The sequence below is a fragment of the Engystomops pustulosus genome, chromosome 3, assembly GCF_040894005.1.
Source record: "Engystomops pustulosus chromosome 3, aEngPut4.maternal, whole genome shotgun sequence".
Lineage (NCBI taxonomy): Eukaryota > Metazoa > Chordata > Amphibia > Anura > Leptodactylidae > Engystomops > Engystomops pustulosus.
In genome coordinates this window covers 222,363,626-222,376,061 of record NC_092413.1, presented here as the reverse complement: position 1 = coordinate 222,376,061, position 12,436 = coordinate 222,363,626, and the positions used below count along the sequence as shown (strand labels likewise).

The window sequence follows — 12,436 nt, the reverse complement described above, 5'->3', positions numbered from 1 at the left end:
ACAGTTATGTCACAGTACAGAGAAAATACACACAGTGATGTCACAGTACAGGGATAATACACACGGTGATGTCACAGTACAGGGATAATGCACACAGTTATGTCACAGTACAGGGATAATACACACAGTGATGTCACAGTACAGAGATAATACACACAGCGATGTCACAGTACAGAGATAATACACACAGTGATGTCACAGTACAGGGATAATACACACAGTGATGTCACAGTACAGGGATAATGCACACAGTTATGTCACAGCACAGTATAATACACACAGTGATGTCACAGTACAGGGATAATACACAGTGATGTCACAGTACAGGGGTAATACACACAGCGATGTCACAGTACAGAGATAATACTCACAGCGATGTCACAGTACAGGGATAATACACACAGCGATGTCACAGTACAGAGATAATACACACAGTGATGTCACAGTACAGGGATAATACTCACAGTGATGTCACAGTACAGGGATAATACACACAGTGATGTCATAGTACAGGGATAATACACACAGTGATGTCACAGTACAGAGATAATACACACAGTGATGTCACAGTACAGGGATAATACACACAGTGATGTCACAGTACAGGGATAATACACACAGTGATGTCACAGTACAGAGAAAATACACACAGTGATGTCACAGTCAGGGATAATACACACAGTGATGTCACAGTACAGGGATAATATACACAGTGATGTCACAGTACAGAGATAATACACACAGTGATGTCACAGTACAGGGATAATACACACAGTGATGTCACAGTACAGGGATAATACACAGTGATGTCACAGTACAGGGATAATACACACAGTGATGTCACAGTACAGGGATAATATACACAGTGATGTCACAGTACAGAGATAATACACACAGTGATGTCACAGTACAGGGATAATACACACAGTGATGTCACAGTACAGGGATAATACACACAGCGATGTCACAGTACAGGGATAATACACACAGTGATGTCACAGTACAGGGATAATACACACAGTGATGTCACAGTACAGGGATAATACACACAGTGATGTCACAGTACAGGGATAATACACACAGTGATGTCACAGTACAGGGATAATACACACAGTGATGTCACAGTACAGGGATAATACACACAGCGATGTCACAGTACAGGATAATACACACAGTGATGTCACAGTACAGGGATAATACACACAGTGATGTCACAGTACAGGGATAATACACAGCGATGTCACAGTACAGGGATTATACACACAGTGATGTCACAGTACAGGGATAATACACACAGTGATGTCACAGTACAGGGATAATACACACAGTGATGTCACAGTACAGAGATAATACACACAGTGATGTCACAGTACAGAGATAATACACACAGTGATGTCACAGTACAGGGATAATACACACAGTGATGTCACAGTACAGGGATAATACACACAGTGATGTCACAGTACAGGGATAATACACACAGTGATGTCACAGTACAGAGATAATACACACAGTGATGTCACAGTACAGAGATAATACACACAGTGATGTCACAGTACAGGATAATACACACACAGCGATGTCACAGTACAGGGATAATACACACAGCGATGTCACAGTACAGGGGTAATACACACAGTGATGTCACAGTACATGGATAATACACACAGCGATGTCACAGTACAGGGATAATACACACAGCGATGTCACAGTACAGGGATAATACACACAGCGATGTCACAGTACAGGTATAATACACACAGTGATGTCACAGTACAGGGATAATACACACAGTGATGTCACAGTACAGGGATAATACACACAGTGATGTCACAGTACAGAGATAATACACACAGTGATGTCACAGTACAGGGATAATACACACAGTGATGTCACAGTACATGGATAATACACACAGTGATGTCACAGTACAGAGATAATACACACAGTGATGTCACAGTACAGGGATAATACACACAGTGATGTCACAGTACAGAGATAATACACACAGTGATGTCACAGTACAGAGATAATACACACAGTGATGTCACAGTACAGGGATAATACACACAGTGATGTCACAGTACAGGGATAATACACACAGTGATGTCACAGTACAGGGATAATACACAGTGATGTTGGGTACATGCTCCCCTCCCCCTGTACATTTGGTAGCTATTAGTCAGGGTGGGCCGGTGCTCCCTCCTCCTTACAGGCCGGGCCTGGAGCTGTATAAGAGGCTGGAGCCTCCTTCTCCTCACATGTCAGGGAGTGTGCGGGGATGACCCTCTGTGCTGCTCCCACCACAGCGCACCAGTGCCCCTCCAGCCGCAGGACACCTACATGGCGCTGACACTGGCCTGAGACACTTACTACATCACCTACCCCATCACCGCTCCACCATGAGAGGTAAGTACCTGCCTGATGGGGGAGGACTGCACGAGCCAGTACATCCCGGGGGTACAGTCTATTACTCTCTGTTATCAGCCATTACATCCCGGGAAGAGGAGACTGTACAGGAGGATACAATCTATTACTCTCTGTTATCAGCCATTACACCCAGGGGAGAGGAGACAGTATAGGAGGATACAATCTATTACTCTCTGTTATCAGCCATTACATCCCGGGGAGAGGAGACTGTACAGGGGGGATACAATCTATTACTCTCTGTTATCAGCCATTACATCCCGGGGAGAGGAGACTGTACAGGGGGGGGGATACAATCTATTACTCTCTGTTATCAGCCATTACATCCCGGGGAGAGGAGACCGTACAGGGGGGATACAATCTATTACTCTCTGTTATCAGCCATTACATCCCGGGGAGAGGAGACTGTACAGGGGGGATACAATCTATTACTCTCTGTTATCAGCCATTACATCCCGGGGAGAGGAGACTGTACAGGGGGGGATACAATCTGTTACTCTCTGTTATCAGCCATTACATCCCGGGGAGAGGAGACTGTACAGGGGGATACAATCTATTACTCTCTGTTATCAGCCATTACACCCCGGGGAGAGGAGACTGTACAGGGGGGGGGGGGGGACAATCTATTACTCTCTGTTATCAGCAACTATATCCCAGGGAGAGGAGACTGTACAGGGGGGATACAATCTATTACTCTCTGTTATCAGCCATTACACCCCGGGGAGAGGAGACTGTACAGGGGGGATACAATCTATTACTCTCTGTTATCAGCCATTACATCCCGGGGAGAGGAGACTGTAGGGGGATACAATCTATTACTCTCTGTTATCAGCCATTACATCCCGGGGAGAGGAGACTGTACAGGGGGGATACAATCTATTACTCTCTGTTATCAGCCATTACATCCCGGGGAGAGGAGACTGTACAGGGGGGGATACAATCTATTGCTCTCTGTTATCAGCCATTACATCCCGGGGAGAGGAGACTGTACAGGGGGGGGATACAATCTATTACTCTCTGTTATCAGCCATTACATCCCGGGGAGAGGAGACTGTACAGGGGGGATACAATCTATTACTCTCTGTTATCAGCCATTACATCCCGGGGAGAGGAGACTGTACAGGGGGATACAATCTATTACTCTCTGTTATCAGCCATTACATCCCGGGGAGAGGAGACTGTACAGGGGGGGGGGGCACAATCTATTACTCTCTGTTATCAGCCATTACATCCCGGGGAGAGAGACTGTACAGGGGGGGGATACAATCTATTACTCTCTGTTATCAGCCATTACATCCCGGGGAGAGGAGACTGTACAGGGGGGGGATACAATCTGTTACTCTCTGTTATCAGCCATTACACCCCGGGGAGAGGAGACTGTACAGGGGGGATACAATCTATTACTCTCTGTTATCAGCCATTACACCCCGGGGAGAGGAGACTGTACAGGGGGATACAATCTATTACTCTCTGTTATCAGCCATTACATCCCGGGGAGAGGAGACTGTACAGGGGGATACAATCTATTACTCTCTGTTATCAGCCATTACATCCCGGGGAGAGGAGACTGTACAGGGGGGGATACAATCTATTACTCTCTGTTATCAGCCATTACATCCCGGGGAGAGGAGACTGTACAGGGGGGGGATACAATCTATTACTCTCTGTTATCAGCCATTACACCCCGGGGAGAGGAGACTGTACAGGGGGGGATACAATCTATTACTCTCTGTTATCAGCCATTACACCCCGGGGAGAGGAGACTGTACAGGGGGATACAATCTATTACTCTCTGTTATCAGCCATTACATCCCGGGGAGAGGAGACTGTACAGGGGGATACAATCTATTACTCTCTGTTATCAGCCATTACATCCCGGGGAGAGGAGACTGTACAGGGGGGGATACAATCTATTACTCTCTGTTATCAGCCATTACATCCCGGGGAGAGGAGACTGTACAGGGGGGGGATACAATCTATTACTCTCTGTTATCAGCCATTACATCCCGGGGAGAGGAGACTGTACAGGGGGGATACAATCTATTACTCTCTGTTATCAGCCATTACATCCCGGGGAGAGGAGACTGTACAGGGGGATACAATCTATTACTCTCTGTTATCAGCCATTACACCCCGGGGAGAGGAGACTGTACAGGGGGGATACAATCTATTACTCTCTGTTATCAGCCATTACATCCCGGGGAGAGGAGACTGTACAGGGGGATACAATCTATTACTCTCTGTTATCAGCCATTACATCCCGGGGAGAGGAGACTGTACAGGGGGGGGGGGGATACAATCTATTACTCTCTGTTATCAGCCATTACATCCCGGGGAGAGGAGACTGTACAGGGGGGATACAATCTATTACTCTCTGTTATCAGCCATTACATCCCGGGGAGAGGAGACTGTACAGGGGGATACAATCTATTACTCTCTGTTATCAGCCATTACACCCCGGGGAGAGGAGACTGTACAGGGGGGATACAATCTATTACTCTCTGTTATCAGCCATTACATCCCGGGGAGAGGAGACTGTACAGGGGGGGATACAATCTATTACTCTCTGTTATCAGCCATTACATCCCGGGGAGAGGAGACTGTACAGGGGGGATACAATCTATTACTCTCTGTTATCAGCCATTACATCCCGGGGAGAGGAGACTGTACAGGGGGGGGATACAATCTATTACTCTCTGTTATCAGCCATTACATCCCGGGGAGAGGAGACTGTACAGGGGGGGGATACAATCTGTTACTCTCTGTTATCAGCCATTACATCCCGGGGAGAGGAGACTGTACAGGGGGATACAATCTATTACTCTCTGTTATCAGCCATTACACCCCGGGGAGAGGAGACTGTACAGGGGGATACAATCTATTACTCTCTGTTATCAGCCATTACATCCCGGGGAGAGGAGACTGTACAGGGGGGGATACAATCTATTACTCTCTGTTATCAGCCATTACATCCCGGGAGAGGAGACTGTACATGGGGATACAATCTATTACTCTCTGTTATCAGCCATTACATCCCGGGGAGAGGAGACTGTACAGGGGGATACAATCTATTACTCTCTGTTATCAGCCATTACACCCCGGGGAGAGGAGACTGTACAGGGGGGGGATACAATCTATTACTCTCTGTTATCAGCCATTACATCCCGGGGAGAGGAGACTGTACAGGGGGGGATACAATCTATTACTCTCTGTTATCAGCCATTACATCCCGGGGAGAGGAGACTGTACAGGGGGGGATACAATCTATTACTCTCTGTTATCAGCCATTACATCCCGGGGAGAGGAGACTGTACAGGGGGGGATACAATCTATTACTCTCTGTTATCAGCCATTACATCCCGGGGAGAGGAGACTGTACAGGGGGGGGATACAATCTGTTACTCTCTGTTATCAGCCATTACATCCCGGGGAGAGGAGACTGTACAGGGGGGATACAATCTATTACTCTCTGTTATCAGCCATTACACCCCGGGGAGAGGAGACTGTACAGGGGGGATACAATCTATTACTCTCTGTTATCAGCCATTACATCCCGGGGAGAGGAGACTGTACAGGGGGATACAATCTATTACTCTCTGTTATCAGCCATTACATCCCGGGGAGAGGAGACTGTACAGGGGGGGGGGGGGGATACAATCTATTACTCTCTGTTATCAGCCATTACATCCCGGGGAGAGGAGACTGTACAGGGGGGATACAATCTATTACTCTCTGTTATCAGCCATTACATCCCGGGGAGAGGAGACTGTACAGGGGGATACAATCTATTACTCTCTGTTATCAGCCATTACACCCCGGGGAGAGGAGACTGTACAGGGGGGATACAATCTATTACTCTCTGTTATCAGCCATTACATCCCGGGGAGAGGAGACTGTACAGGGGGGGGGATACAATCTATTACTCTCTGTTATCAGCCATTACATCCCGGGGAGAGGAGACTGTACAGGGGGGGGATACAATCTATTACTCTCTGTTATCAGCCATTACACCCCGGGGAGAGGAGACTGTACAGGGGGGGATACAATCTATTACTCTCTGTTATCAGCCATTACATCCAGGGGAGAGGAGACTGTACAGGGGGGGATACAATCTATTACTCTCTGTTATCAGCCATTACACCCCGGGGAGAGGAGACTGTACAGGGGGATACAATCTATTACTCTCTGTTATCAGCCATTACACCCCGGGGAGAGGAGACTGTACAGGGGGGATACAATCTATTACTCTCTGTTATCAGCCATTACATCCCGGGGAGAGGAGACTGTACAGGGGGGGGATACAATCTATTACTCTCTGTTATCAGCCATTACATCCCGGGGAGAGGAGACTGTACAGGGGGGGATACAATCTATTACTCTCTGTTATCAGCCATTACACCCCGGGGAGAGGAGACTGTACAGGGGGGATACAATCTATTACTCTCTGTTATCAGCCATTACACCCCGGGGAGAGGAGACTGTACAGGGGGGGGATACAATCTATTACTCTCTGTTATCAGCCATTACATCCCGGGGAGAGGAGACTGTACAGGGGGGATACAATCTATTACTCTCTGTTATCAGCCATTACACCCCGGGGAGAGGAGACTGTACAGGGGGGGATACAGTCTATTACTCTCTGTTATCAGCCATTACATCCCGGGGAGAGGAGACTCTGTACAGGGGGGGGATACAATCTATTACTCTCTGTTATCAGCCATTACATCCCGGGGAGAGGAGACTGTACAGGGGGGACACAATCTATTACTCTCTGTTATCAGCCATACACCCCGGGGAGAGGAGACTGTACAGGGGGGAATACAATCTATTACTCTCTGTTATCAGCCATTACACCCCGGGGAGAGGAGACTGTACAGGGGGGGTACAATCTATTACTCTCTGTTATCAGCCATTACATCCCGGGGAGAGGAGACTGTACAGGGGGATACAATCTATTACTCTCTGTTATCAGCCATTACACCCCGGGGAGAGGAGACTGTACAGGGGGGAATACAATCTATTACTCTCTGTTATCAGCCATTACATCCCGGGGAGAGGAGACTGTACAGGGGGATACAATCTATTACTCTCTGTTATCAGCCATTACACCCCGGGGAGAGGAGACTGTACAGGGGGGGATACAATCTATTACTCTCTGTTATCAGCCATTACATCCCGGGGAGAGGAGACTGTACAGGGGGGATACAATCTATTACTCTCTGTTATCAGCCATTACACCCCGGGGAGAGGAGACTGTACAGGGGGGGTATACAATCTATTACTCTCTGTTATCAGCCATTACACCCGGGAGAGGAGACTGTACAGGGGGGATACAATCTATTACTCTCTGTTATCAGCCATTACATCCCGGGGAGAGGAGACTGTACAGGGGGGATACAATCTATTACTCTCTGTTATCAGCCATTACATCCCGGGGAGAGGAGACTGTACAGGGGGGATACAATCTATTACTCTCTGTTATCAGCCATTACACCCCGGGGAGAGGAGACTGTACAGGGGGGATACAATCTATTACTCTCTGTTATCAGCCATTACACCCCGGGGAGAGGAGTCTGTACAGGGGGGGATACAATCTATTACTCTCTGTTATCAGCCATTACATCCCGGGAAGAGGAGACTGTACAGGGAGGATACAATCTATTACTCTCTGTTATCAGCCATTACACCCCGGGGAGAGGAGACTGTACAGGGAGGAAACAATCTATTACTCTCTGTTATCAGCCATTACACCCCGGGGAGAGGAGACTGTACAGGGGGGGGATACAATCTATTACTCTCTGTTATCAGCCATTACATCCCGGGGAGAGGAGACTGTACAGGGGGGATACAATCTATTACTCTCTGGTATCAGCCATTACACCCCGGGGAGAGGAGACTGTACAGGGGGGATACAATCTATTACTCTCTGTTATCAGCCATTACACCCCGGGGAGAGGAGACTGTACAGGGGGGATACAATCTATTACTCTCTGGTATCAGCCATTACACCCCGGGGAGAGGAGACTGTACAGGGGGAAACAATCTATTACTCTCTGGTATCAGCCATTACACCCCGGGGAGAGGAGACTGTACAGGGGGGAAACAATCTATTACTCTCTGTTATCAGCCATTACATCCCGGGGAGAGGAGACTGTACAGGGGGGATACAATCTATTACTCTCTGTTATCAGCCATTACACCCCGGGGAGAGGAGACTGTACAGGGGGGGGATACAATCTATTACTCTCTGTTATCAGCCATTACATCCTGGGGAGAGGAGACTGTACAGGGGGATACAATCTATTACTCTCTGTTATCAGCCTTTACAGGGAGAGGAGACTGTACAGGGGGATACAATCTATTACTCTCTGTTATCAGCCATTACACCCCCGGGAGAGGAGACAGTATAGGAGGATACAATCTATTACTCTCTGTTATCAGCCATTACATCCCGGGGAGAGGAGACTGTACAGGGGGATACAATCTATTACTCTCTGTTATCAGCCATTACATCCCGGGAAGAGGAGACTGTACAGGGAGGATACAATCTATTACTCTCTGTTATCAGCCATTACATCCCGGGAAGAGGAGACTGTACAGGGGGGGGGGGGGGATACAATCTATTACTCTCTGTTATCAGCCATTACACCCCGGGGAGAGGAGACTGTACAGGGGGATACAATCTATTACTCTCTGTTATCAGCCATTACATCCCAGGGAGAGGAGACTGTACAGGGGGATACAATCTATTACTCTCTGTTATCAGCCATTACATCCCGGGGAGAGGAGACTGTACAGGGGGGGATACAATCTATTACTCTCTGTTATCAGCCATTACATCCTGGGGAGAGGAGACTGTACAGGGGGGGGGGGGGATACAATCTATTACTCTCTGTTATCAGCCATTACACCCCGGGGAGAGGAGACTGTACAGGGGGGATACATCTATTACTCTCTGTTATCAGCCATTACACCCCGGGGAGAGGAGACTGTACAGGGGGGAAACAATCTATTACTCTCTGTTATCAGCCATTACACCCCGGGGAGAGGAGACTGTACAGGGGGAGGGGTACAATCTATTACTCTCTGTTATCAGCCATTACATCCCGGGGAGAGGAGACTGTACAGGGGGGATACATCTATTACTCTCTGTTATCAGCCATTACACCCCGGGGAGAGGAGACTGTACAGGGGGGATACAATCTATTACTCTCTGTTATCAGCCATTACATCCCGGGGAGAGGAGACTGTACAGGGGGGGGGGATACAATCTATTACTCTCTGTTATCAGCCATTACATCCCGGGGAGAGGAGACTGTACAGGGGGGATACAATCTATTACTCTCTGTTATCAGCCATTACACCCCGGGGAGAGGAGACTGTACAGGGGGGGGATACAATCTATTACTCTCTGTTATCAGCCATTACACCCCCGGGAGAGGAGACAGTATAGGAGGATACAATCTATTACTCTCTGTTATCAGCCATTACACCCCGGGGAGAGGAGACTGTACAGGGGGGATACAATCTATTACTCTCTGTTATCAGCCATTACACTCCGGGGAGAGGAGACTGTACAGGGGGGGATACAATCTATTACTCTCTGTTATCAGCCATTACATCCCGGGGAGAGGAGACTGTACAGGGGGATACAATCTATTACTCTCTGTTATCAGCCATTACACCCCGGGGAGAGGAGACTGTACAGGGGGGATACATCTATTACTCTCTGTTATCAGCCATTACACCCCGGGGAGAGGAGACTGTACAGGGGGGAAACAATCTATTACTCTCTGTTATCAGCCATTACACCCCGGGGAGAGGAGACTGTACAGGGGGGATACATCTATTACTCTCTGTTATCAGCCATTACACCCCGGGGAGAGGAGACTGTACAGGGGGGGATACAATCTATTACTCTCTGTTATCAGCCATTACATCCCGGGGAGAGGAGACTGTACAGGGGGGGGGGATACAATCTATTACTCTCTGTTATCAGCCATTACATCCCGGGGAGAGGAGACTGTACAGGGGGGATACAATCTATTACTCTCTGTTATCAGCCATTACACCCCGGGGAGAGGAGACTGTACAGGGGGGATACAATCTATTACTCTCTGTTATCAGCCATTACACTCCGGGGAGAGGAGACTGTACAGGGGGGGATACAATCTATTACTCTCTGTTATCAGCCATTACATCCCGGGGAGAGGAGACTGTACAGGGGGATACAATCTATTACTCTCTGTTATCAGCCATTACACCCCCGGGAGAGGAGACAGTATAGGAGGATACAATCTATTACTCTCTGTTATCAGCCATTACATCCCGGGGAGAGGAGACTGTACAGGGGGATACAATCTATTACTCTCTGTTATCAGCCATTACACCCCGGGGAGAGGAGACTGTACAGGGGGGGATACAATCTATTACTCTCTGTTATCAGCCATTACATCCCGGGGAGAGGAGACTGTACAGGGGGGATACAATCTATTACTCTCTGTTATCAGCCATTACATCCCGGGGAGAGGAGACTGTACAGGGGGGATACAATCTATTACTCTCTGTTATCAGCCATTACATCCAGGGAGAGGAGACTGTACAGGGGGGATACAATCTATTACTCTCTGTTATCAGCCATTACACCCCGGGGAGAGGAGACTGTACAGGGGGATACAATCTATTACTCTCTGTTATCAGCCATTACATCCCGGGGAGAGGAGACTGTACAGGGGGGGGATACAATCTATTACTCTCTGTTATCAGCTATTACATCCCGGGGAGAGGAGACTGTACAGGGGGGATACAATCTATTACTCTCTGTTATCAGCCATTACATCCCGGGGAGAGGAGACTGTACAGGGGGGATACAATCTATTACTCTCTGTTATCAGCCATTACATCCCGGGGAGAGGAGACTGTACAGGGGGATACAATCTATTACTCTCTGTTATCAGCCATTACACCCCGGGGAGAGGAGACTGTACAGGGGGGATACAATCTATTACTCTCTGTTATCAGCCATTACATCCGGGGGAGAGGAGACTGTACAGGGGGATACAATCTATTACTCTCTGTTATCAGCCATTACACCCCGGGGAGAGGAGACTGTACAGGGGGGATACAATCTATTACTCTCTGTTATCAGCCATTACATCCAGGGGAGAGGAGACTGTACAGGGGGGAAACAATCTATTACTCTCTGTTATCAGCCATTACATCCCGGGGAGAGGAGACTGTACAGGGGGATACAATCTATTACTCTCTGTTATCAGCCATTACACCCCGGGGAGAGGAGACTGTACAGGGGGGGGGGATACAATCTATTACTCTCTGTTATCAGCCATTACATCCAGGGGAGAGGAGACTGTACAGGGGGGAAACAATCTATTACTCTCTGTTATCAGCCATTACATCCCGGGGAGAGGAGACTGTACAGGGGGATACAATCTATTACTCTCTGTTATCAGCCATTACTCCCCGGGGAGAGGAGACTGTACAGGGGGGGGGATACAATCTATTACTCTCTGTTATCAGCCATTACATCCCGGGGAGAGGAGACTGTAAAGGGGGATACAATCTATTACTCTCTGTTATCAGCCATTACACCCCGGGGAGAGGAGACTGTACAGGGGGGGATACAATCTATTACTCTCTGTTATCAGCCATTACACCCCGGGGAGAGGAGACTGTACAGGGGGGGATACAATCTATTACTCTCTGTTATCAGCCATTACATCCCGGGGAGAGAAGACTGTACAGGGGGGATACAATCTATTACTCTCTGTTATCAGCCATTACACCCCGGGGAGAGGAGACTGTACAGGGGGGGATACAATCTATTACTCTCTGTTATCAGCCATTACATCCCGGGGAGAGGAGACTGTACAGGGGGATACAATCTATTACTCTCTGTTATCAGCCATTACACCCCGGGGAGAGGAGACTGTACAGGGGAAATACAATCTATTACTCTCTGTTATCAGCCATTACATCCCGGGAGAGAAGA

The 12,436-nt window shown here is 48.2% G+C and overlaps 1 protein-coding gene across 10 annotated transcripts in view; it reads left to right on the top strand.

Annotated features, from left to right (window-relative positions):
* Positions 1–2,208: 2,208 nt before the first annotated feature.
* The window catches only part of SCARA3 (scavenger receptor class A member 3), a 49,490-nt gene continuing 39,262 nt past the window's right edge, over positions 2,209–12,436 (top strand). For 9 of the 10 annotated variants that reach the window (XR_011854364.1, XR_011854363.1, XR_011854367.1 and 6 more), the window contains exon 1: positions 2,210–2,409. Coding sequence is in view for 4 of the 10 variants with exons in the window: in XM_072143891.1 (XP_071999992.1) it covers positions 2,403–2,409 (7 nt within the window). In the remaining 6 variants the exon portion in view is untranslated. Of the gene's footprint in view, positions 2,410–12,436 lie in introns of all 10 variants that reach the window. The other variant, XM_072143892.1, reaches the window with a different exon arrangement.